Source organism: Capsella rubella, unplaced genomic scaffold, assembly GCF_000375325.1.
Source record: "Capsella rubella cultivar Monte Gargano unplaced genomic scaffold, Caprub1_0 scaffold_1, whole genome shotgun sequence".
Taxonomy (NCBI): domain Eukaryota; kingdom Viridiplantae; phylum Streptophyta; class Magnoliopsida; order Brassicales; family Brassicaceae; genus Capsella; species Capsella rubella.
This window is the reverse complement of record NW_006238923.1, coordinates 16,722,852-16,749,049: the sequence shown is the minus strand read 5'-3', so window position 1 is coordinate 16,749,049 and position 26,198 is coordinate 16,722,852. Positions and strand designations below refer to the sequence as shown.

At 37.4% G+C, this 26,198-nt stretch overlaps 6 protein-coding genes across 7 annotated transcripts; 1 reads left to right on the top strand and 5 right to left on the bottom strand.

Moving 5' to 3' along the window:
• The first annotated feature begins 665 nt into the window (after positions 1 to 665).
• On the top strand, positions 666 to 3,687 carry LOC17897554 (endoglucanase 5). Its single transcript, XM_006306488.2, has 8 exons — positions 666 to 1,034; positions 1,358 to 1,771; positions 1,860 to 1,946; positions 2,043 to 2,207; positions 2,303 to 2,590; positions 2,671 to 2,995; positions 3,088 to 3,138; positions 3,220 to 3,687. Exons 1-8 carry the CDS (start codon positions 822 to 824, stop codon positions 3,555 to 3,557), a joined length of 1,881 nt encoding a protein of 626 aa, XP_006306550.1. The 5' UTR covers positions 666 to 821; the 3' UTR covers positions 3,558 to 3,687.
• A 69-nt stretch (positions 3,688 to 3,756) lies between these two features.
• LOC17899409 (nucleolin 1) lies at positions 3,757 to 7,375 on the bottom strand. Of its 2 annotated transcripts, none has more exons than XR_002835340.1 (15): positions 7,257 to 7,375; positions 7,097 to 7,145; positions 6,595 to 6,755; positions 6,331 to 6,504; positions 6,158 to 6,244; positions 5,978 to 6,073; positions 5,778 to 5,861; positions 5,565 to 5,678; positions 5,371 to 5,456; positions 5,174 to 5,294; positions 4,990 to 5,087; positions 4,728 to 4,904; positions 4,331 to 4,632; positions 4,156 to 4,246; positions 3,757 to 3,919 (listed from the first exon to the last, which is right to left on the bottom strand). XR_002835340.1 is itself a non-coding variant. In XM_006306457.2 (15 exons), exons 1-14 carry the CDS (start codon positions 7,281 to 7,283, stop codon positions 4,215 to 4,217), a joined length of 1,608 nt encoding a protein of 535 aa, XP_006306519.1. In that variant the 5' UTR covers positions 7,284 to 7,375; the 3' UTR covers positions 3,757 to 3,900; positions 4,190 to 4,214. The 2 variants fall into 2 exon arrangements, 1 of the variants encoding a protein (XP_006306519.1); XM_006306457.2 differs by having other exon boundaries at positions 3,757 to 3,900; positions 4,190 to 4,246.
• Positions 7,376 to 8,372: 997 nt separating this feature from the next.
• On the bottom strand, positions 8,373 to 16,594 carry LOC17896882 (DNA helicase INO80). The gene is made up of 23 exons (XM_006303442.2): positions 16,267 to 16,594; positions 15,967 to 16,054; positions 15,490 to 15,862; positions 14,956 to 15,388; positions 14,644 to 14,844; positions 14,399 to 14,509; positions 13,692 to 14,119; positions 13,501 to 13,609; positions 13,316 to 13,396; positions 13,068 to 13,240; positions 12,704 to 12,829; positions 12,389 to 12,550; positions 12,243 to 12,300; positions 11,569 to 11,799; positions 11,232 to 11,378; positions 10,581 to 11,129; positions 10,223 to 10,483; positions 10,031 to 10,138; positions 9,826 to 9,920; positions 9,586 to 9,742; positions 9,271 to 9,480; positions 9,040 to 9,189; positions 8,373 to 8,835 (listed from the first exon to the last, which is right to left on the bottom strand). Exons 1-23 carry the CDS (start codon positions 16,324 to 16,326, stop codon positions 8,650 to 8,652), a joined length of 4,497 nt encoding a protein of 1,498 aa, XP_006303504.1. The 5' UTR covers positions 16,327 to 16,594; the 3' UTR covers positions 8,373 to 8,649.
• Positions 16,595 to 17,489: 895 nt separating this feature from the next.
• LOC17900527 (protein FATTY ACID EXPORT 1, chloroplastic) lies at positions 17,490 to 19,429 on the bottom strand. Its single transcript, XM_006305524.2, has 6 exons — positions 19,174 to 19,429; positions 18,579 to 18,798; positions 18,342 to 18,509; positions 18,028 to 18,074; positions 17,904 to 17,944; positions 17,490 to 17,812 (listed from the first exon to the last, which is right to left on the bottom strand). Exons 1-6 carry the CDS (start codon positions 19,264 to 19,266, stop codon positions 17,719 to 17,721), a joined length of 663 nt encoding a protein of 220 aa, XP_006305586.1. The 5' UTR covers positions 19,267 to 19,429; the 3' UTR covers positions 17,490 to 17,718.
• A 451-nt stretch (positions 19,430 to 19,880) lies between these two features.
• On the bottom strand, positions 19,881 to 22,017 carry LOC17898987 (F-box protein At1g30790). The gene is made up of 2 exons (XM_006306493.2): positions 21,604 to 22,017; positions 19,881 to 21,201 (listed from the first exon to the last, which is right to left on the bottom strand). Exon 2 carries the CDS (start codon positions 21,180 to 21,182, stop codon positions 19,881 to 19,883), a length of 1,302 nt encoding a protein of 433 aa, XP_006306555.2. The 5' UTR covers positions 21,183 to 21,201; positions 21,604 to 22,017.
• Positions 22,018 to 22,408: 391 nt separating this feature from the next.
• LOC17900166 (probable indole-3-pyruvate monooxygenase YUCCA10) lies at positions 22,409 to 24,722 on the bottom strand. The gene is made up of 4 exons (XM_006304848.2): positions 23,925 to 24,722; positions 23,356 to 23,589; positions 22,777 to 22,902; positions 22,409 to 22,673 (listed from the first exon to the last, which is right to left on the bottom strand). The coding sequence occupies exons 1-4, from the start codon at positions 24,531 to 24,533 to the stop codon at positions 22,494 to 22,496; spliced, it is 1,149 nt and encodes a 382-aa protein (XP_006304910.1). The 5' UTR covers positions 24,534 to 24,722; the 3' UTR covers positions 22,409 to 22,493.
• Positions 24,723 to 26,198: the final 1,476 nt, after the last annotated feature.

Here is a 26,198-nt window from a genome sequence, read left to right as displayed (position 1 = left end):
CAATTATATTATGATTCATTGATTCTAGGTTTCTATTGAAATACAAACGTTTCACCTTCTCTTAATCATAGACACAACTTTCAATTTTCAAAATATTATGTAAAATTAAGGAATATTTTTACACTCGCTATTACAAAGAGTTTTTGAAGATACACTATGCATCATGGTTCATGACTCATGAAACTGTATAATTTTTGTTTTGTAAGACAAAAAAAAAACATCCGAACATACAAATGAGTTGAAAGACAAAACAAAAACAAGGAATTGCAAGTTGTGGATACCACGAATGGGAGATAACTTGTCCGTTGACACCTTAACAAAAATCAACCAAAATATTATTCTTAAGCGTTTTAAACTATATATTAAAAATTAAGAGATACATTAATCTATTTCTATTCGAATAGATGGTCAATATCACGTTCATCCAACGGCCAATAAGAGATACACGTGGTGAGTCGCATAGTTGGTTTCAGCTTTTTTGTGTGTACACAAAAGTCTTGAGGTACAACGTGAGAAGCTCTAACAAAACGTGAAGGTCACAACTATTATCAAAGAGGCAAAACACACACGAACACAACAAAATAGAGACAAAAGACAATGATTGTTCAGACAAAGTTTCGTACCTATTTGATTCTCTTCTACATTCCTCCCTCTCACCAAACTCACATACACAATCTCTCTCTCTCTCTCTATCTCTCCCTTTTCTCAATATGTTTATATAAATACACCCACATATAGACTAAACTCTTATCACAGATTCACAGCTCTGAACGTTTCTTAATTAGGAGAGGAAACTTAAAACTAAGATTGATAGAGAGGAAATGAGCAAGTTTGGTGGATCATTGTTCGGCGTAAGCCTATTGCTGACCGTTCTTCTAGCAGCAGCAACCGCCGCAGCGGAGTACTATAACTACGGAAATGCTCTTGACAAGACCTTCTTGTTTTTTGAGGCTCAGCGATCAGGAAAGTTGCCTGCTGCTCAACGTGTTAAATGGCGTAGCCACTCTGGTCTCAAGGATGGTCTTGCTCAAGGCGTAAGTCCATTTTACACTCACATAATTTAACTAATGTTATAGTCAAACTTAATTCAGTTGTCGTCAGATAATATATCATCGAATTTGACTAGGACATATATATAGTGGCTTGTCATGTGTCACCACCATCAGAATTGAACAGATTGTATTATTGGAAAAATTTGCACTTACGCACACAAAATTTGTAAGAATACTTATATAAAGATATTAAAGATGTAAAATACCAAATTATGTTATCATCAAGACAAGATTTGATCGATTTTGTAAGAAAATATATCATGTTATAAAATGGTATTGAGGTTTGTGTATGTTTGAATGAATAGGTGAGCTTGGAAGGAGGATACTATGATGCAGGAGACCATGTGAAATTCGGTTTACCAATGGCCTTTGCGGTGACAATGCTATCGTGGGCCGCGGTTGATCACCGGAAAGAGCTATCCGCTTCGAACCAGATGCAACAGACATTGTGGTCAATCAGATGGGGTACTGATTACTTCATCAAGGCTCATCCTCAGCCAAATGTTCTATGGGGTCAAGTTGGAGATGGAGAATCAGACCACTATTGTTGGGAACGAGCTGAGGACATGACCACTTCAAGAACAGCTTATAAGCTTGACCAGTACCATCCTGGCTCAGACTTAGCCGGTGAAACCGCTGCTGCTTTAGCCGCTGCTTCCTTGGCGTTCAAGCCATTTAACTCCTCTTACTCTGCTCTCCTCTTGAGTCATGCCAAAGAGGTTCGTTTGTGATCTGTTCAGTTGGTTTATGAATCCGGTTCTGTTTAGATAATGACATTTTGAAACTTTTGTTATTGTGTGTTTTCAGCTCTTCTCATTTGCTGACAAGTACAGAGGACTTTACACTGATTCAATCCCAAATGCAAAAGCTTTCTACATGTCATCTGGTTACTCGGTATAACCCTTTGATCTCTTAATATTTTCCTTCATTCATTCTTCCATTGAATGTTGTTCCAAAACTAAAATGTCTCGGTTGGGTAATTTTGTAAAGGATGAGCTTCTTTGGGCTGCGGCTTGGCTACACCGTGCCACCGGGGATCAGTATTACTTGAAATATGCTATGGACAATGCCGGTTACATGGGAGGAACCGGATGGGGGATGAAAGAGTTCTCTTGGGATAACAAATATGCCGGTGTTCAAATCCTTCTCTCCAAGGTATATAACTATTTATTTTCCGGTTAGTTCAAGAATGTTTTCCCGCGGTTTCAAGAATATTAATCTTGTTTCTTGTTTCATTTGTGTGTTTATAGGTCTTGTTAGAAGGGAAAGGCGGTGCGTATACTTCGACGTTGAAGCAGTATCAGATGAAAGCTGACTATTTCGCTTGTGCTTGTCTCAAGAAGAATGGTGGCTACAACATCCAAACAACTGCTGGTGGTTTAATGTATGTTCGAGAGTGGAACAATCTGCAATATGCATCTGCGGCTGCGTATCTTCTCGCGGTCTATTCAGATTATCTCTCTGCAGCAAATGCTAAACTCAATTGTCCCGATGGTTCGGTTCAACCTCAGGCGCTTCTTGACTTTGCTAGATCTCAGGTCACTACTAAATCCTCCAAAGAAACCAAAACAATTTCCTTGTTGGTTAAACTCCGCAAACTGAGTTCTTTCATTTGCAGGCTGATTACATTCTTGGAAAGAACCGTCAAGGAATGAGTTATGTAGTTGGATATGGACCGAAATACCCAATCCGCGTTCACCATAGAGGCTCTTCAATCCCTTCAATTTTTGCTCAACGTTCTTCTGTGAAATGTGTTCAAGGATTTGATTCTTGGTACAGAAGGTCTCAAGCTGATCCTAATGTTATCTATGGTGCTCTTGTTGGTGGACCAGACCAGAATGATTACTATTCTGATGACCGCTCAAACTACGAGCAATCGGAACCAACTTTGTCTGGAACAGCTCCACTCGTTGGCCTATTCGCTAAACTCTCTGGAAACTTAGGTAACTAAACAGTAAACCTGAATATCTAAGCTTTTAGCTCTCTTCTCTCATGATCCATGACTCATACAGTAATGTAATGAATTGTTTTGCAGGATCTTATGGAGGAGGATCATATAAACCTTATCAAACTACAAAGCCACCAGGTTTGATCTTTTTTTCACTTACAGCTTTTGTAACTTTTTCTCAATAGTGTCTGATTCTCACTTTCTTTGGAACTGTCACAGCTTCATCGTACAAAGCAACAGCAACAACATATAGTCCAAAACAATCAGGTGCACAAATCGAGTTTCTTCACTCAATAACTACCAACTGGATGGCCGGGAACACAAGATACTACAGGCACAAAGTGATCATCAAGAACAATTCTCTGAAGCCCATATCAGATCTCAAACTTAAGATTGAAGATCTCTCAGGACCTATCTGGGGTGTAAACCCAACGGGACAAAAGAATACTTACCAGCTTCCTCAATGGCAAAAGACTTTGAGAGCAGGACAAGCTTATGATTTCGTCTATGTACAAGGAGGTCCTCAAGCTAAAGTCTTGGTTTTGAGTTACAACTAATCCTCTTCTTCTCGTTTTCCTATTTCTTTTTGTTTATGCTTTTGAGTGAATGATGGAAAGTAGCCAACCAAGTTGAGACTAAAACTGAGAAATGTAAATTTGTGTCCCTTGGAGAGAGTATTTTAGCCAACCTCGTCAATTGAATGGTATGAGGCTAATACTTAGGAAAAATATATATGATGAAGGACGAAGATAGTAATTAGATTTAACACCCAAAACACTCAAAATTGAGCTTAATTTAACATTCAGACAAAAATTTAAGGTTCTGACAGAAAAGAAACTAGAACAAAAAAGAAACAAAACGATAAAAGGATGCGAAGTATCACAAGTTAACAACATAAGAGCATCACCACTCGAGTAACCTACAAAAAAAATGTTTATGATTAAATTAATTATAAAATTAAATGAAAATAATAGAATAGCTGTATAGGGTACTTATGTTACAAATAGAGAAAAGAGGATCGATTCTTCAATTGCCTATAGAAGTATCGATTCTTTTAATTGTGGGCCCTTTTTTAGTTTTTTATTTTATTTTTGCTTTACAAAATCAATTAGTACCTGTATAAAGATTGCCAGTGGAGACAAAATCAATTAGTACCTGTATAAAGATTGCCAGTGGAGATGGCCTAAGAAGAGCCTTTTCTTCTACAGAAGCTTCTACTCGAAATCACCGAAGGTAGTCTTCTTACCTACAATATATAAAACAAAGAATTAATGAATGACGGTTTACCAAAAAAAAAAAAAAAATATGAATTGAGATCAGATTTATGTACCTGAGGGAGTAAAACTAGGTCTTCCACGACCACCATCTCTTCCTCTGCCACCACTGTTACCAAAACGACCACGACCACCATCTCTTCCTCTGCCACCACTGTTACCAAAACGACCACGACCACCATCTCTTCCTCTGCCATTGCTCCTTCCACCAAATCCACTCCTTCCACCACTACCAAATCCACCACCACTGTTATCTCTTGGTCTAGGCTCATCAACTACAAGACCCCATCCTCCCATGTCACTTCCATTTAGTTCTAAAGCCTTCTCTTTGCCTTCTGAAAAATCAACGTAAGCAATTCTGAAAAGTGAAAAGAAACATAGATGTAGTTAGCATTTCACTTCTAAAAGATAGAATTCACAAATTGGTCACACACATGGGAAAGAATCACAAACCCTTTGGAAGCACCAGTTTCACGGTCTGTGGGGACAGAAACCCTTGTGATCTCACCACATGAAGCAAAATGTTCCCTCAATGCCTGCTTGATATCTTCCTCAGACTGTGAAGAGTCAAATCCCTTAACAAAAACAGTTTGACCATCACCACCACCGCCACCACCACTTTTGAAGTTACTGCAATAATTTGCAGAAGAGAATACAATCAACAAATGAACAATTTTACAGAAAAAAATCTCCAACACATGGAAAAGTAACCCACCCGCTTTGTGGAGTGAATGCAGGTCTCTCGCCTCTCTCTTGTGCAACATCAAGACGAATCTCACGGCCGAGTAAAGGTCTACCATGTAACTCCAATGCCTAAAGTACAACAGACTTTGATCAGCAATCATAATATCAAATTTACTATATATATTTTGTACTCAAGATCAGAAAGGGACATTTACCTTCTGTGCATCCTCCGCAGAAGCAAACTCAACATGGCCAAATCCCCTGAAACTACCATCTTCTCTATTGGTAGAAAATCTAACATCAACAACTTCACCAACTTCTTTGAAGAAATTCTCGCTGCACATTGAGGATAAGATATCAGGTAATGTAAAACTTTCAACAAGACGAGAGAAGATCAAAGGTTGGTACTTACACATCAGATCTTTCAATATTGAAAGAGAGATTGGCAGCAAAGAGTGTCTTTGATCCTCCCGCAGCAGGAGTGGATGGTGTCTTTGGCTGAAAGTAAAAGAATTGAATGATACACAAAATTAACTTCGACATAACAAAACAAAAAGAGGTTACAATATTACAATATATACTAGATGCTACCAAAAGGATTCTCACCTGCTTTGCACTTGATGCATCAACCATTTCTACATCGGAGCTCTTTTTCGCTGGGGTTTCTTTCTCATCTTCACTTTCATCTTCCTCAGATTCGCTAGACTCATCTTCACTTTCCTGCAAATATCAATACAATGGATGAAGTCAAAGACTGAGAAATAGAAAATCCAAAGTTGCTTCAAAAGTAGAATAAACAAACCAAATATGTTAGCCAACCTTGTCAGAATCTTCATCTGATGAACCTGAGCTGCTTTCAGCCTTCTTGGCAGCAGCAGGAGCTGCTTTCTTGGCAGCAGGTTTCTATTTTCATAAACGAAAGAGTTAGAGACCCATTTGAAAATGCAAAATATTTTTAAAAATACAAAAACTAGCTTAAGATCAAGTACAAACACACTACATATAGATAAATTTATCACCTCATCCTCAGACTCCTCATCTGAGTCTTCTTCAGATGATGAAGAATCTTTAGCGGCTGGCTTGGCACTCTTAGCAGCAGGTTTCTTTGCAGATTCCTAGTTATTTTCAATTAGTAAAATAGTTAATTACACATGTTTCCCAGAAATTAAACTAGCTGAATCATCTTATGAGGTGCTTACTTCATCAGAAGATGAATCATCATCAGATGAACTCTCTGCCTTGGCCTTCACAGCAACTATAGCAGGCTTCTTTGTTGCAGCAACTTCCTGCAATTTTTCAAATCAGCCAAGTCTTTTAGCGCAAGCTCATATAATAGAAGGCTTAAAACTCCATAACAGAGAAAGAAATTAACCTCCTCTGAAGATTCATCATCAGAAGATGAGTCATCTTTAGACTTCTTTGCAACTCCGTTAGTGGCAGCAGCCTTCTTGGTTGCTGGCTCATCATCTGAAGAAGAGTCGTCAGATGATTCATCACTGCTAGAAGCTGCCTTGGCAGCAGCTTTCTTGGCTGGAACCTTCTTAGCCTGACAAATATCACAAGTAATCAGAAATCACACTCAACTTAACTGCTCAAACCAAAAAAAAAAAAAAATCAAGACAGAATTAAGTTATACCTTCTCCTCTTCCTCAGATTCAGAATCAGAGGAGTCAGAGCTCTCAACCTTCTTAGGCACCTTCTTCTCAGACTTTTCCTTCTTAACAGCAGCAATCACGTCTTTCTTCTGCTTCTTAAGGCTCACTTTGGTGTCAACATCATCCTCAGGCTCTCTCTTGCCTAAACAGAAGCGGCAAACAAAATTATAATCAATTAAAGTTCAATCTCAACAATAAAGGTTTCATATTTAATCTCAACACTGAAGGTATCAAATTCAAGTTTAACAAGTCAATATACTACAGAGAATAAGCAAACTCACGCTTATTGAATGCTACCAATACATATTCCCAAACTAATGGATAAAGATCTCTTATACGATCACTAGTTAAACAAATAAACATCATATTCCAATAGCCATAGCAGAACGAGCAACATCGAGATAAAAATACAAACTTTCAAAACAAAACTCGTTGAGTATCAAAGGGCAAAGCATCTGAGGCAAAAGGAGCCAAAGTACATACCTTTCTTCAAAGGCTTACTGGCCTTAACGGCAGCAGGAGCTGTAACAACCTGACAATGCAAAAAAAAACAAACAGAAGCTCGTCAACATGAACAGAGATTGAAAGCAGAGTAATAAGAAGAAGAGACAAGAAAAGCCATAACATGGGAGAAGAAGATTACCTTGGTGGCGGATTTAGGTTTACCCATGGAGGAACTGAGAAAAGAGAAAGAAGAAGACTGCTAGGTTTTCGAGAGAGAGTAAAGAGAGAGGCGAAAAACCCTAGACAGCTGCGTGAAGATATTTTGTAAGCTTAGGGTTTTAGGACATGTATTTATAATCAATTTGATTCTGGTTTGGGGCACAAAGGTCCTTTCAGGTTTTGCTCATCTAACGGTTGTCTCATCGCGCGGGTTATTTGATCTGTGCCGTCCACGTGGAAAATATCTGGTATTTCTTTATTTGCTAGATATTTTTAGTTTTCGTATTAAGTGGCAACGGTTAGAAATAGGTCAAAGCGGAGGAGTAGAGCGCCTCCTTCCTCTCTCTCTCTGTAATGGGCTGAAAGTTTTAGTGGGCTTTTTAGCAGGTTTGGGTTTTTGTTTAATACACATTTGTGTGTCTTATTTTGCCCAGCTCTTACAGTTTTAGTGGGCTTTTCAGCAGATTTGGGCTTCTCTGCTTACTGTTCTGCTGCCAGTTCGAATCAATCATTTTGAAGGGTCGTCCACACGAACACCATGCATGGTGTCCAAAAGTCCACAAACACGGATTTGCATGTTGAATCGTTGACCATTGGAGCTGCATGAATCATATACCAAAAACAACATTAATTAATCGTTTGGTCTTGCTGATTCAATGTTTAGTTTGTAAATAATTCAATATTTTCAGTTCATTTCTACTTATGTGTTCATTAGTGAAAATATTGTCTAACACCATTGAAAATGTATGTATGTATGCAGTATGCGTAATCGTATTATTATTATTATTATTATTTTTTTGTCATCAAATAAATCAAACGATCAGCTCAAAAGAGCCAATGTGACGGACAATTGTTAACATACTGGACTTGTCGTATTATCATCCTTAAGGATTATGTATGCAGTATGCGTGATGGTATATTTTGTAGTTGACGGAGCTAGTAAAATAAATGATCACGCTCGAGTACATTCGCTTGATCAAACGAGTTTGTTACAAGACTTTTGTTGATTTCGAAGAATCTGGACGATTATAAATTAAATCTGTGTCAATCAATAAAAGATAAAATCACAGAGAACGAACGACATTAAAAATCACAATGACTGTTAAAGTTTCTTCACATCATACTAAAAAATTTAACGTCCACTAAATAAGCTGGTGATGAATGATTAGCGTAGCGACTATGGTTAAATCCATTTATACATATATGTACCATTATGTTCTCCTACTTAAGACTGGTGTACGTTAAAAAGAGTAAAAAACTTGAATTAAATGTTTCAAATCTGTACACTTGGCTCAAAAACTAGGAACCATTTGCTAAACCTGCCTCAAGTTAACATATGTCTGGAAGCTTCAATCATCTTCACATTACTTAGCTCAACTACTTGGATCGAATCCTCTATTTGTTTCTGTGCCAGGGGCAGGGAAGACAGGTTCAAGACTCTCGTTTATGCTCTTTGTTTGTCTCTTTACCCTTTGTGTCCTCTGAGGAGTATCGGCACCATTCGCTTCTTCCTTTGCTTTCTGGGATACTCTAGATTTCGGAGTTGAAGCAGCTTTCCTCTGCAAATCACCGCACATACATGCTTTTAATATTACATACTTATCCAAAAATTATCAAGTTAGTACCAAGACAAGCTCCGTCAGCAGACCAACTCATGTTTCCTTTGCAACTAGGCCTTGCATAGTGCATAAACCTAGCGAGATGGATAGGGATTTGATAATAAGGAAGGCGAAAGAATGAGTGAGTTGGTAGCATATATATACCTTTTTATTAGTGGATTTTGTCTTTTCCGGCTCTTCAGAAGGTTCCTGTCCGTTCTCATGTCGTTCAGCATCTTCTAACTCTTCCAAAGTCGCATCTCCTTCAGCATCTATTCTGATACATTTAGTTTTTTTCTTCTGCCTGTCCTTTACCTGGAAGGCGTAATCAAGTTATGAGTGACAGAATTCTAGATTTCCTGAAATATTCTATGTAATAATAATGTTGTCCCCCACCTGTAATGGTAGGTTTCTGAATTTCTGCTCCAACTGTGCTGCCTCGGCATCATCCATTAGCAGCGATACCACATCCGCAGTTCCAAAAACATCTTCACCCTGAACATGACCTCCTGTCATAACAAGCTGTTGAACTGTATTTTTCTGACTTGCCCTGTGCAAAATTTTCTCTTCCACTGTCTCCTTGCATATGAGCCGATATACAGTAACCTGTAAGAGGTTTTCAAATAAGAAAAAGAGATCAGGCGACACAGAAAATAATTCCATTGGGAATGTATGAGATTGGAAGAATAAAAGCAGAGAATAATCACTAACATCTTTTGTCTGACCAAGACGGTGAGCTCTGTCCATAGCTTGTAAATCCAAGGTGGGATTCCAATCACTTTCATAGAAAATGACAGTGTCTGCAGCCGTCAAGTTGATACCAAGTCCTCCAGCTCTGGTACTCAGCAAGAATACAAAAATGTCGCTCCTGCAACCATGCATGGTTTACACTTGTGAACAGAAAGCCTCATGGGAACATCAAAAGAAAGGCTTGAGAAAGTTAAATCCTACCTACGCTGAAAATCCCTAACCATATCTCGGCGATCCATAATGGTGGAAGATCCATCAAGCCTGAGGTACTTGTACTTTCTATAGTTCATGTAATCCTGCATAAACGTCAGATCAAAAATGTAAAGCAATGGTGTAGTAATCAATGCTTGTTATACATAAAGCACAAATTGTAGAGTTACGTCAAAGGCTTGTGTCTAGATATTACCTCAAGAATGTTTAGCATCTTTGTCATTTGTGCAAACAAAAGCACCCTGTGATTTCCAGCTCGAAGTCGCTTCAATAATATATCAAGGGTCTGTAGCTTCCCAGAGTCCTACGATCCAATTTTTTGATTAGAAAAAGAGCTCATATTAAAGCCACTAAATGTAAAAGGAAGTTGCAACAGAAAAGAAACTACCGTAAGCAACTTTGCTGGGTCAAAACTTTGCATTGGAGGGCAAGAACCAAATATTCTGTGTGTCAGTTGAAGCGCAGGCTGCACAACTGGAAGTTCTGAATCAATTTCTTGGATTAAAGGATGTGGAACGCTGTCAGGCTTCCTGGGTCCATTAGCTTCTGACGTTCGTGCAAAACCGATTAATAGTCTCTTAAGCCATGGTTGATGTAATTCTTCTGTAACTCTGTACGCAGAATTTCTGTCCGAGCAATGAATGCTTACCTGACACATGCAAGTTCAAATAAAGCATGGTTGAGAAGACTTGGTAAGGAACTACCCAGGTTATTAGTCAGCAACTTAACATTTTAAAGAATCATACCGGTGGAGCTCTGGCTTTTGGGATATAAGTATATGCAGAATGTAGTAGTTTGATATTTGAAAGAAGCCTATCCTGATGAGAGGTCACTAGCGCTTCAAATGAAGGACGGGTGGGCCCTGTGCTTAGTCTCCTTTTCTGGAAATTCGTTTCAACTTTTGATGGCAGCAGCAACATTCTTGTGAAAGCTTTGGTTTTAACTCTCTCCATGTTATTGTCACTAAGATCATTATCCTTGGATTCCATTAGAGAGTTCTCTAACTCATCCAAAAACTGCCGCTCCCATCTCAGCATAGAATATAAAAGCCTTTCTGCAACAGAACACAGAGCAAGATATCCAACTTCTGATGGTGATAGATCCATCAAGCGAGAAAAGTCAAACGCTCCACTTCCACTGACCACACTATCAGATGGGAATATTGACCTAAAAATATACTCCGGTGAATATATATTAAAATGCTTCAGAAAGGATTCTCTGGATATGCCACGCCCGACGGAAGAACAAAATGTTTCAGAATTTTGGAGCACCTCTTGGTGTAGTAGTTTAGGTATCTGAAAGAGAAAGAGAATATTGAACCCAAAGGCAGGATTCAGTGAAAGACTAGAAGATCTTCTCTACTTGAATTTTTTTTTTTTTAGATATTGAAATTGCACCTTGTACATAATTGGATTTTGACCACCAGAATAATGCACATCCTCTAGCTCACCAAAGGGATGAGGTAAAAGAGAATTGGAAATCACTCCAAAGTAGAGATACGAGCTCCCTTCATTTCTCTCGAACAACTCTGGATGGTTACAAACCTGACATCAGAAACACAAACATGAACTAGCATAAGCCATAGTCTTGTCAATCCTGACACCAGAAACGCTGGAAGTCTTCTCATGTATGTTGTTTGGGAGTTAAATACACCTTCATGTTGTATAATATATGAGAAAGCAGGTCAAGACGTTAGAAAAGCAGGGAAGTAAATCTGGCCAGACGAGAGCTTACCTTCCTAAGTTGAATGACAATATTCATTAAATTCAATACTTTCTTCTCATTGAATTGTCCACGGTTGCTGTCAAACAGCTCAGCCAGAGAAATTTTGTTCTTAATAGCCTGATAAAATGCTTGTTGTCGAGAACTGAGCTTGCAGTGAACGGTAACTTCTGTCTTTGTAGTTAGCTCAGAAACTACATCCTTTTTTACCCGTCGAAGCATGAATGGCTTCAATATCGCGTGCTGTTTGGGAAAAGAAACACAATGTGAGTGACTAAACAACTCTAAATGGTAAAAAGATGCATATGCAGACAAATTTAAAGAATTTCTGGAGAATCAGGAATCGCTAACTGGAATAAACAAACCCTTCTAACCGCAAAGGAAGAGGCAGGAGATTGGCTGTTAGAAACCGAAAAAACAAGAACCCCAGCACAAGGAGTTACCATTGCTGGTTAACATGGAAGCTTCTCGTTCATGACATATGCAAATATATGAATGTCGTCACAAACATGAATGTTGTTTTCTAAAAGCCCCAAGACGAAGAGACGGAATCATGCACTCGAAATGAAAAGTAATGCGAAACCCTACTCAAGGAATCTAGCAAACTAAAAATAAGAAGTAGACAGAAACTTAAAGAACTTGTAGTATCCCCACAATAATGCTGCAATCAGAAAATGAAGTCTCACCAGTCTGTTAAGCTGGTGCTCATTTAAAGTGCCTCCGTGTTCAGCATGATTCTCGATTCTGTTAATCAATATGGATCATGTATCAGAAACAATTTCCTAGAGTACATACTTTTATATGACAATTAAAGCAGACTACTAGTACAAACCCTTTTGAGAACCACTCATTAAATTGATCATGGCTATCAAACAGCGTTGGCATGATGAAATGCAGCAAGGCCCATAATTCTGCCATGTTATTCTGAATTGGAGTACCAGTCAGAAGCAATCGATTCCGACAGTTGAAACTAAGAAGGGTTTTCCATCTTATACTGTAAAAAAAAAAAAAAAAAAAAAAATATGGAACTTGCATGAGAATCATCAAACACTGGGAATTCAACTTACAAATTAAAGAGTGAAACAAAGAAAACCTTGAGAGCACAAGCAAACCTAATTTAACTGACTCTCAAGGGAAAGGTACGAACCTGGTGGAACTTTTAATTGCTTGGGCCTCATCTAGCACCATATATTGCCACTTCACCCGACGAAAATACTTTTCATCGGTGATTAATAGCTGGTAGCTAGTAATTAATATATGAAAGCCAGCATCCCTGAAAAAAAAAAGAGAAATTTAGAAAAGCGTAAAGAAGATTCATTGATTGTGAAGCCTTTGAGAAAACCATCAAATAAATAATGTGAATTCTCACAACAGAGATGGTTTCCTTTAGATCGATAACATCTAGAACTGGACAAGAATGGTAGAATACTAGCAGTACATATCACTTAATGTCGGAAAGCCCAAGGAAAAGAAACAAACTTTGTCCCCTCAAAATATCACATAGCCATTACCTTCGGTACATACGCTTGGGATTGATATTCTTTCTCAGAATTGTTCGTTCTTGTAATCCTCCCCAGTATGGGAGTGTTTTCAAGTCAGGACAGAAACGACTGATTTCATCAGCCCAATTGTTAAGAACAGATGCAGGGGCAACAACCAGAAATGGACCCCAAATGTTCTTTTCCTGTGTAAGAAGACTAATGAGTTTTAATTCACTACCAAATCACTACAAATATAAAAGACCAACAACACTAATTACCTCAGCCAAATGTGCCAAGAACGCCATAGCTTGAATAGTCTTACCCAAGCCCATTTCATCAGCAAGTATGCCATTCAAACCCTGGAGTATATCAAACAATAATCTTAGTGCAGACCCATACAGAAAGAGGATTTCTCTACTCAGTTCCAGACAACAAAATACACGTAAATAGAGGTTGAGTGAACCTGCTCATAACAATTAACTAGCCACTGAAGGCCTTTCATCTGGTATTCTTTAAGGGTTCCTTTGAACAACTCTGGAGTCTGAACTGTTGATGTAACAGGCATTGTAGATCTGCAGAGTTGAGAGATTTCGTTGGCGTGATAGACTAAAAATTCAAAGACAACGTACGGAAATAACAAGAACACAAACTCACGGGTTATGCAGATCTATATTGCTTGAGCCACAAACTGATATATCATTTGAAGGACCTTCCATTTCAGAAGTTTGCCGTAGCTTCATATATTCAGTGTCAAATGTATTTGTTATTTGCTTCTGCTTGGACACCGCATTTTGAGCAGCTCTCAGGACCTTTTCCTTCAGTTCAGCCTCTTCAGGATCCTCCACCTCAGAAGGTTTTGAGGCTGAAGTTTCTGGGAGCTCTTCGTCAATCAGATTTTCATCTCCTACAGGCAAGGCTTCAGAAGGATTTGAATCGGTCTTGTTTTGCATGAAATGACTGTAAAGCTCAGTCTGTTTGATAAGAAAATTGAGACTTTGTTGCTGCCTTTTTGCCTCTCGAAGCTCCTGTTCACGTTTAAAAGCCTCTGCAGCTTCCTTTTCTTGTTTTTTCCTCTCTTCAGCCTGTCAACATTGTCAAATTATTCCAAGTGCACCGTTCAAAAGAGCTCCAGTTAAAGAATAACAATAAAAAATTCCAAATCTACTACATAACTTCATCCAATTCTATAGCCAAGTTATAGAGTTGTGACTACTTTCTCAAGTCCTTATTTAGGAGAAAGGGGATGGAATCCCGTGCAAAAGCATGTATGATTACAAAAAAGTTGGCAGCAGAATCTGTAACCCAATCTAGTTGGCAGCCTGAAAGTGTACTATAAAGTCAAGGAAGAATAGGAATTGTACCATCTGCTTGTCATATCGCTTCCAAAATAGCAGCATGTCTCTTGATATCTTCCTGGTGCGAATTGGTGCAGTCCTTGGTATTTTGTATGATCGAGCCACCTTCATTCTCACCTGTGAACTCAAAGTAACATCAAATGAGAGATAACTCTAAAGTAAAATGTAAGAGAATAGCCATGTAGAAAAGAAAATGTAATAAAAACTACATGAGCAGTTAAAGCAATACCATGAAAGCCAAATTAAATTACCTCTCTTTGGCAACCATCAGCAAACCTTTTAGCATCAATTGATTGTTTTCGATGAAAAGTAGTGAAAATTCTATGGTATTTTGGTAAATCTCTTCTGACTATGTTGATCCAGACTTTTCTAATTTTGTCCCTTTCTGTCTTCTCAATGACTGCAGGATCATCCTTCGCCTTCAGCTTCTTTGGTAGACTTCGTCGAACAATCTAAAGAAAGGACGCATTAAACAATGTAGGAACAAATAGATAATGTTGCCAGAGCCGTGAAAGATACAAAATTATGAATATTTCCATAAAATACTGTCACATGATCCAAACCTCGTATGTATCCCCCTTCTCCAGAACCTTCACATAATGGACCTGGAAAACACCACCCTCCGACAGAATTGTCCGTGCAGTACTTCCAGCAGCTCCTTCTGGAATGGCAGAATCCATAGCAGCTTCTGACACCTTGAGGCTAAAACTCGGGGTGGAGTTTGAAGGTGACAGGGCCTTCACTCTAGCTTGAAGAGATTCATATTGAGGTCGGGGCTCACCCATTCCATTACGGCTTCTTACTCCAGACCTTTTATCACTAGCCATCAGTTCTGCTAATGATCTCAGATCCAGAGTTCCTTTCAAGTAAAATTCTTCCACATAAATATCTGAAAAGCTTGGCAAGTTTAATGATGCCACGAGCTTGTCATAACTTGGGGGGATTTTGTAGATGACACCATCACCAATGTCCAAATAAGAAGGTTCATATGCTATTCTGCAAATGATGCAAAACTCAACGTGTCAATCTAGGAAATCAAAAATCATTAGTTAACTTAATGGATCACAAAGGGTTATAAAGAGTTCCTTTCAACATACTTAGGGGTAATATCACAATCGCGGTAGCTTTCTCGCCTTTGTGGTATCACGTCAGCTGCAAACTTTGGAGAGGTGTCCATGTCATAGAATCTCCCATAGTGATCATTCCCTGGTTTCCTACCTCTGTAACTGCCCACATTGCTCTTTAGCACCGGAACACCCATCAGATGTGTGGGAGTCCTTTGAGACTCCTTGGACCTAGTTTTGATTTTTTGTACATGATCCCCAAGCATTGATCGGTAGTGCTCCTCAGTAACATGTTGATTGTAGAGATCATCATCATCATCATCAGCTTCTGTCCACCGCTTTCTCTTCTTGGAGCTCACATTCATTCCAGACTTAGACCCATTGCTGTAGTTTGCCACTAGCCCACCTTTGACCATTACCAACCATATAGACAGAAGATCACAGAGATGAACGTCACTAAAACTGTCAACAATTGATAAGAGAAGTAATTCCATTAAATAAAAACTGTACCTTGAGTGCTTCTACTTTCATCCTGGCTACTACTCCCATAATAATCAACTTCATCTTCAGGTTTCGGAATTCTGAACTTCCTCAACGGCTGCAAGAGTGAAGAATTTAAACCCAATTGAATTTTAATAGTTCAACAAAAGCCCTACTATAGAAACAAGGAGGAGATGCTATAGACTTGCAAGATTACAAAACTACATTCATCACAGTCACATGATGATCATCACCCAACAAGTACAAATCATGAGAGAAGACAGCGTAAAATTTACAAATTTCATGGAAAAAAATTGAGACCTAACAGACCTCGAGATCGAAGAGATTCGCGTAAGGCGATTCCTTGGGTGGTCTTCTTGGGTGATCCATGAGAGACGCAAGAGAATGACACGGCGTATAAAAATTCGGTGATTCTAACCCTTAAAGCTGCTAATGGTACGCAAACACTCTTCAGGAGAGAAAAAAAAAAGAGTTCGTCTATAAGAAGAACCCTAATCCAGTATGATAGATGACGAAGATGGAGAAAGGTTAAAGAAGAACATGCGCAATTTAGTGGACACAGGCGGTACGGGAAGAAGTCCAGACTACTAACATACGCCATACAAAATAAAGCCTTCTTATCGTGCGCCCCTCCACAAATATCATTTTTTCTTAACCCCTCCGGTTCCGGCCGATCAGATAACTACGGCTTAAGTATCGTTTTGAAAAAGAAAAAAAAAACTTGTGGGGGAAAAAAATAAATTATAAGAAGTACAAGGAGCGAATTTATAAATATTGAAGAGATTAACCTGTCTCAAAGAGATTATTTGACTGAAAGGTTTGTATTTTAAACTTCGTCTAGCTTGTGACCTTTGGGATCACCATAGACGCGAGTATAGATCTTTTTCACCAAAGACAAGTAAGTTTAAACCTCTTATATTATTTGCATCTCTTCTTTATACCTTGCATCACCGTCTATGATGTAGGTCATTGTGAATGACCCATTCCTTGGCAAGCGAGTTGAGGATGGAAACTTTTCAACAGTACCACTGAGAGATGAACTGTTGCAGTCTTGTGGTTTTAACTTTGTATTCAAATCGTGTCTATTATGGCCTTGTCAGGAGGGTACTTGCTGAAATACTGAACCTGAACTATGAGGAGGCCTAAAGATGGATTGTGAACCTAATCCGTACCTCAAAGCTTGATGCCAAGATTGATTCTGAATCAGGAAGTGTAATCATGGAGCCTAATCAGCCCAACGTGTAAGCATACTTGGATCTATTACATCATTTGTATCCTAATCCTTTGTGTCTGAAATTTCTACAATCTATTCTCGTTTCCGCTTTATGCAGGCATGAGCAGTTGATAAACCACACCAAAAGGCTTATCAGGACGGACTTACAAGTTATTGAATCAGTTCTTGGAACACACACGCATGCACAAGCTACTCGCTAATCAAAATTTTGCTGTTGAAACCTCTCCTTGATAAAACTCACTTGTGCCTTGGATTGAGTATATATGATTCGCTTAAGATTAAATTATAACATGTCACAAGTAAGAATAAAACTTTAGAATATGACACTTAGCTTAAGAGTATAGACAATCATAGGCTCACAACAGCACAAGTAGGAAAAACAAAACTTGATGACACTGGTAAGAACAAGTCACAAAAAAGTATATCAACTCGTAAAAGTATAAAATTACACCAGGAACCCAACATACCAGAGTCATTAATAGAGAGAAGATCTCCGTTTTTTAAAATCTAACCTAGGAGAAGTCCCTTCAGTATGAAGGACTAGCAGATGGTTTCAATTTCTTTGGAGGTGGGTTTCCTCCAGAGAGCACCACATATGAATAGAAACACAACATGCAAGCACTGCAGTGAAAAAGACATGAACACACTGTTACATGAACCCACTAAAGATCATCATCAGTATATTGTGGATCACAAAAAAAAAAAAAAATACCTGACGAAAGCAAAAAGCCCGGAAGGAATCAGCTTCTTAGTCTGCAAAAGTACAACATTAAAAAGGTGAGAAGTCAAGCAAGCAAAAATAAACAATCAGCATGATCAAAAAGATGATAAAATACCATAGAATAAGCTGTGAAGTTCTTCCAGAAGACGACAGCTGACAGCACTGCAATAACAAACAGGGGTTCGATGAATGAGTAAGCACAAAAGCTTTATGGATAACAGAAACATTTTGATAGACATTCATGTGCTCTTGGTTCACAGATGACCACTTGTAGTATTACACAGTATAATTATATGGATATTCATAAATCCACTTATCAAGTGTAAGATACCAGCAATTACTTGATGAAATGGAAGTAAAGATATAATTTAGTGATTAGAACCACCAGTTAAATGTTCTTTTAGAGTGTCGACAGTAAATGAAGATTACCTGCTTGTCCTAGTATATAAGGAAAACTAGATTTTCCCTGTCGCCAAATCTTTAAGCTCAATGTACTAAGGGCAAGAAGGCCACCACCATAGAGGACACCAGTACTTAGACTTGTAAGATTTCGTGAAAACGCAAACCCAAGAAGCCCTCCACTCATAACGAGACCACCTAATAAAAATAAATCATTAGTGAAGCAGAATTAACACAAACGAGTTACCCTGACAAGGTAGTAGGTACCATAAGGAATGCCAAAACAGAAGTCGTGGATCTTTGCTGCTCTAATTGGTTGTGTAGCCTCTACTGGCTCTGTAATAATGTCTTTATTGGTAGCAGTTTCATCCACTGTGGAAAAAGGTGTGGATGTATTCTCAACAATAGGCTTAGGAACCTCAGCTGTATAGCTAAGAGACGCTGGTGTTTCTGAGCTATTCCCATCAACGCTTCTAACTACAAAAGACTGCACCATTTTAAGCGAATTAGCCACTAGTGGTGACACAAATGAGCTCTATAGGTGAGATTCTTAGCACAAAAGAAACAACAAAAGAAGTCAGACATGATTACTTCAAGCTATACAATACTCGAATAATCAGAAATTGTAAGAAAAAACAAAAAAAAAAAGGAAATGATTTTATTACACAAGGTAAATCATATAACATTTCCTACGATATCAGCCAAAGAAGAAGACCAAAAGCTAATGTCTGAGTACGGCCACAAAAAATCGAATCAAGTTCATAATTTTATTACAGAAACCAGGAAAGAGTATTGGGGGCATAAACGCAACCAGACCGAGATGACAAAAAATATGTCTTTTTGGCGATATCTAAAAGTTTACCTGGGGACGAAGCTTCAAAGATGGGCTATGGAAGTGAAGAAATTGACGATTGGTGGATGAGAAAGAAGCAAGCTGAGAGATTTGTGTAGCCATCGTCGAGATCTGAGACTGGTAAAAATTGAAGTGAACAGTCAAAGGGAGACTCGAATTTGAGGGAATGGAGCGTGGTGAGCACAAGAGATGGAGTTGTTGAATTTTTGTTTTTGTGATCCAGCCGGCGTTAAGGACTCAGACGATGCTGATCGGACAATCGTGACCGTCCGTTCGTTTGATTTTGAAGTTGTTCGGTCAATGATTTACGCGCATATGACAATTTCGGTTTAGTTGGTTTAAGCTTTGACCTTTTTGGTGTTTCGCATTGAGTTTTTGACTTTTGGCCGACTTCAATAACTACTACAAGAAGAAGGCGAATTTGTTCGGTTTACTTTGGTTTAAGCTAACACGTGGGCTCAGATTTGTCTCAAGTTCCTTGTTGGGCTCATTTTGTTTGAGGCCCATTATCATAAGTTGGTAACAGTTTGGTAACATAGAGTTCCCTACCTGCTTTTTCGCCTTTCAACAATCTTGAACTCAAATAAAGTTCCACGCGTTGGAGTCCTTCCTCATACGCCTTTGTGTCCAGCACAACACAAAAATGGTCATCATAGACTTGAGATTCTATCATTTTTGTTGTTGATAAAAAAAAAAGATGAATTGATAAAACAGACTTAGCTTATAAACAAAACAAAACACATACAGTATAAGCAAAAAGTCATAGAATAACAAAAGTAGCTTGTTTGTTGAATATAAAAGAAAACCAAAAGAGTTTTCGATTCTCTCATATGATAGGAGGATCCTTGTAAAAAGGCAATACTCTCGAAGTGATGAGTTGCAATATTGACATTAGATCGATAATTGAGTTCATAGCAAGTCCGAAACTCTTCATTGTCTCCAATTCCTAGGAGCCTAACTCTTCTGATGTTTCTTGTTTCAACATTGTAGTAGAAAATGTAAAAGGGTTGAACTTTGTGTGACAGTGACTTTGGTGCCATAATGATCTCATCAGCCTTGTTGGTACCTGGAATACACATCTTCATAACCCCTAAAGAATCCCACACAGAGAAAGGAAACACACATGTTTGCTTTGACCAGTTATGTCTTTCAACGTCCTCTAGTATCCATAAATCAAACTCGTTGAAATAACCAAAAGGGTCTCTCACAATGGATGCTAGCTTCCCTTTGTATTCAATAAATATTGATGCATTCCCATAGTGAACAAGAATCTCAGGTGCTTTGATATAGCTTAGCCTCTCAAATCTAACATCAAAACACACAATACCTGGATTCGAAGGTGGGGTTGGGCTATAAGCACCATAGAACACAAACCCATTAATGCATACTCCCATTGACACTGCAGTATAAAACTGATTGAGACCTTGAATTCGTCTCCATCCTCCACCTACTCCAAGTGTTAACACCTTGTGCTCTACAGGATCATCACTAAATTGATTTAGCAAGGATAATACTTTGTGTTGATCATTAATGGGATCGTATCCCACAAAACCGGCATAGCCAGGGGTTAACTTAATGACTTGCTCTGTGCTAGGGTTACATAAAATGAGCTGAAAACTATGTATAACAGCGAGAATTCCATGGACAGAAGTGCAAGACCCTGAGATGTGATTAGAAATCACTGGCATTGCCATCTCCAAGTTGGGTACCAAACAAGAAGACTCCTCTGCATCGTCTGAGAATGAGAAGTAGAAGGAAAGGTTCCCCTCAGGCTCAGAGAAGTTTCCATCATTACTCAAAGCGAGTATAAACCGGGTTTGCGTTGAGGACTTAGAGGAGAAAGAGTTAATTAACTCTTGGCTACGGATGAAGGAAGACCACATCTTTGACACGTATCGGAACTTCATAAGAGACTTGGCAGGCAATCTAGTTAGTATATCCATCTTTAGTTCAATAGGAAGCGAATCTAGCAACTCACTTGGTTTTGTCTCTTTCTCATCCTCGTCCTCGCGTTTCATGGCGCCTCCTGACGAAACCCTAAATTTAACTCGTAGAAGGTAGATGTCACCCGCAAGAATCAAGACCTAGATTGGTGGGAGGATGAGCCAGATCCTATAATAATACCTAGGATTTTGTAGTCGACAAATCTTTTTTTCCCATATAAGTTTCTTTATCAAAAAAAATATTTACTTCACCATTCACACTAGCGTGATATTTTTTTTTATAAAAGTTATATAAAAATAAAATACATCTAATTTTAAAAATTTAATACACCTTAAGGAGAGATGTCATTTACGCTATCGTTTAAGGGATGTGTCAGTACTTTTAAATTCGAAAACAAATCTATACCACAACCACACATGCATGACAAGTGTGTATCATTAACTTTCATGTATACAAAGATACGATTAAAAGACAAAACCAACATTAATTACTTACCAGTTCTAATGAGAACAGTCGTGTTAGCTCCGAAGTTGCAAAGATCAAAAGTTCAAAACTAATCTCCATACCGGAGTTTCCACCTCCGACCACAAGATCATATCCTTTGAAATCATGACGGGACTTGTACGCACTCGAGTGCACAATCTGTCCGGCCGGGAAAGTATCAATCCCGTTCACCATCGGAAAATTCCCATCTCCATTCTCCCTAGTCGTAACCTCAAGAAACTCCAACCAATACACCTCGGTTTCTCCGGTCACCTTGTTATCCGACTCGACCCTCCACTTGTTGTTGGACTCATTGAACGTTGAGAGCTTCTTATTTACTAATAAAACTTACTTTGTGTTCAATAACTCTTGCTAACACATAGCTATTAGACTATTACTTATGTAAAATATGAATTAAAAAAATTAGTAACGCAAATATTAAAAGGTAGAGAAGTATATATACTTCATGAATAAGTGAAAATAGTATATCATAATGAGAATGTGATGGAGAAAATGAATAAAGTAGAATTTTGGTTATGAAAAACACTTCCAAATTCAAAAAAGTGTCGCATTCTTTATAGTTTCCCGCAGGATTTTTTTTCTTAGAGATCACTCTTAAACATTTTAATTAGACGGAGGATTTAACCATTTTGATGCATGCCCGGCCGATAACAAACTCGATTAGACAATATAAGTAATATTACATTCCGAATTTCGAAAATATTTACAAAACGAGAGAATACAAATAAACCATTAATTAAACCAAAGACATGATTAAACATCCAGAATATACTATATAAACCAAAGCAACAATATATATAATACAATATTTTATGCTTGTTACTTCTGTTTTCTTCTTTTTCATCTTCTTACCAAGTCTTATTATGTTCTCGAATACAGCATCATGCTTTTTTGGTAGCCAAGACAGAGCTGATATCGTCGGCGACGGACACAGCATCCTCGGCAGCTCCGGCGATTCCCTTTCTTGAAAATCCAGCACAGTAAATATTCTTCTCTCCTTTCCAGTGCTTCGGCATGGGTGCTTTAGGGAACCCATCCTCCTTCATCACGTACCCATAGTCCTGTGTATTATTTCACAAAGAAACACATTATTATCATATTTATTTCAATGGGTTTTATTTTGTTTAGGTAGAGAGTTTTGGGGGTACTTATGTTATAATATACCTCTAACCAATTGCAGACAGAACTTTTGTAACCAGTAGCAAACACAATTGCATCGAAATCTTGTTCATGTCCATTTTCGAACGTCAAGGTCTTCCCTTTGATGCTTCCAATCCCACCATTGATAACCTAAAAATATTGCATTATTTATTAGTTAGTTAATAATGTTTTCATTTCATCAAATTTAAGATTTATCATAATAAATAAGTAATCAAGAAGCTTTGAACAATGAAAAATATGGAAGAAAACGATACATAATAAATTCTTATGTTTTACTCAAAAAATAAAATACTAAATTCTTATGTTTTACTCAAAAATCTAATAATAAATTCTTATGAATTTTACCTTCATTAATTTGTGTGAAATCGGTAGGAAACTATAGGTTTGATATGAAAAAAATATAATAATCAAAAAGGAACAACTTTAACGTAACCGTTTTCATATAAAACCAAATTTTAAAAGACTGACACTGTTTGACAAAAAAATGAAAAATAGACTGATATTTTCTATACACTAGATTATATTATTAAGTAAGAAATTTTGTAAAGATGAATTTGATGGACAAAAAAGTCTATAAGGTACCTGAATCTCGCCATCGCGGATCTTTTTGACAGTTCCGACATCAATGACAGGAGCTTTTCCGGTAAAGAGTTTGGTTGCGAAAGGACCTTCTTTTGGTTGGAAGAGTCCGTACTTTGAGAGGTCTCCGTACACAAGATTCGCTAGAGTCGTCACCACTGTGTCCACAACCTTTACCGGAGCATACTTCATAAGTGACATCCCCAAGTGTATCACTTCTTTACTCACCACGTGTCTCTGCAATGATTTAAAGATAGAAGAAATGAAATGAAACCCTAAGATAGAAGAAATGAAACCTAATATATGTATACATACATATATTTAATGTTCGAATGCACAAATTACGTTATAAACTCAACACAAATTAAATTCAAAATATATACATATATATATATATATATATATATATCGAAATCCCATATGATGTTTTCTGTCTAAGAATTGACGACCAATCAAGAAATTAATTATCGTAAAGGGATATTAGTAATTATAAATTCGGAAAAATTATAAACCACAACCACACATGCAAGACATGCAATAATTAAAAGACAAAACCAACATTAATTACTTACCGGAGTTCTAATGAGAACGGTCGTCTTAGCTCCGAAGTTGCAAAGATCAAAACTAATCTCCATACCGGAGTTCCCACCTCCGACCACAAGAACATTTTTACCTTCGAAGTCACGACCGGATTTGTACCCACTCGAGTGCACAATCTCTCCAGGGAAAGTCTCAATCCCTTCCACCATAGGGATATTCCCATCTCCGTTCTCCCCGGTCGCAACCACCAGAAACTCCGACCAGTACACCTCGGTATCTCCGGTCATCGTGTTTTCCGCCTCGACCCTCCACTTGTTTTTGGACTCATCGAACGTTGAGAGCTTCACGGTACGGTTGTACCTAGGGTTTATGTCGAAGCGAGCAACGTAAGCGTCGAGGTAGTTGACGAAGAGATCTTTGGACATAAAGGTCGGAACGTCGCGGCCGTGTGGCATGAAAGGTAGCTGGCAAAACTCTTTGGCCAAGTGGAGCTTGAGACGATCGTAGGCTCGTTTCTTCCAAAGAGACGCATAGATGTCTTCTTTCTCGAGAATCACGTTCGGGATCGAGTGCTGGCTTAGACAAACCGATGTAGCTAAACCGGCTGGTCCAGCTCCCACAATCACCACTACGGTCTCCATATCTCTCTCTCTTTGTGTTTAAAGTGTTTGTAAGATTCTCTCTGGTGTGTTTATAACAGTTATGATTGCTGTGTGAGTTCTTGATTTCGATGGTGTCTTGGTGGTATTTATATATGAGTATATTAGTAGAATTTGAGATATGTATCAATGAAAGAAATTTTACTTTTTGAAAATGGATATATTTCAAACAATATATCAAAACGATGAAATTAAGGAATCTTTTTTATATATTTCCACCATCTGTAAGCAAATGGTGAATGGTATTAAAGAGTGCAAGATTATATTAGCTTTTTTGGAGCTACACATTAAAGTGATACACATCAACAAAGACTTGGGTTAGAACTTATATCACAGATCAGCACAATTTTAAAACACATTAGGTTAAAAAAACGTAACCATATATAAACGTTACCCTGAACTATGATCCACGTGGTTACTTTGTGTGGTGAATTGGCAGAGATATTGTATTGTGTCATATATTTCTGTTTTGCTTTATTCACTGGATTAAATTTAAATTGATGATTCATTTGACTAATATATCAGTTTTTGGTATGTGATAAAATATTATACTAAAAATTGCTTAAGATGATAAAATTTTGTTGGTATAATTTGATAAGATTATGACATGTGTCGAAAATTCTCAGCATGTTATTATTATTTCTTTCAGATATACTATAGATTTTAAACTACTAAATACTAATATTTAATAATAGACACGTATATTGAAATTAGCTTTACCTAAATGATAAATTAACCATTAAAATGTAGTGTCAATTTTTATATAAAAGTGCAATCAAATGGTATATACTGCATTGTTAATTAATGCATTGTAACATTTCTCTTCAAATTTGTTTTTTATTGTTGTTGTTTTTTTGTGTGAAGAAACTGATATTCTTTATATCTGACCATTTTATGACAGTTATAAACATACAAATAAATAATTAATATTTCGGAATTGGAGTGACACATGTTATCTAATTCCTTATATCACTCTTGTACTCGTGTAATTTTTGGATCTTTGAAAAGCAATGTTACTTAATAAATTGAATATTCAAACTCTAAATTCATAAAAGTTTTAAAAATTAAAGTGACACATATTTTTAACAAAAAAAAGTAATACATATTAATTTACTAGATATACATTTTATTTATGTATGTTCATCTACTAATGATTTATTTATTTTTCCAAGTATCCAAGAACATTACACTTGCAAGCTGCATATTGAATATTAAAGCATTTTTGTTATGGGTTAATTAAAAAACAAAATATGTACTGTACGTAATTTATATTTTCTATTATATTTCTGTTCAATATTTAATTTCTTTTTCTTTTTCCTTTACTTTCCACAATATATAGATCAAACAATACAAACAAGGAGATTATTGTTGGGTGAATATTTGAGGAAAAAAGAAGAAGAAGATAATATAATAGCAAGAAAAGACCAAGCAATAGCTAAGCTAATAAAAAACCTAATATATTTGTTAAAAACTTCAAAAAACGACAAGAGTTCCTTTTTAATTTTAAATTCTATTATAAATATCCAAATGATTTCGACGGAATTAAAAGTTACTTACGACGCATAAATCTTTTGTCGGGTTTACCAAAACTATATTTGATAGATAATATTATCGAAAAACCATTCATGTAAAAACGACAATAAAATA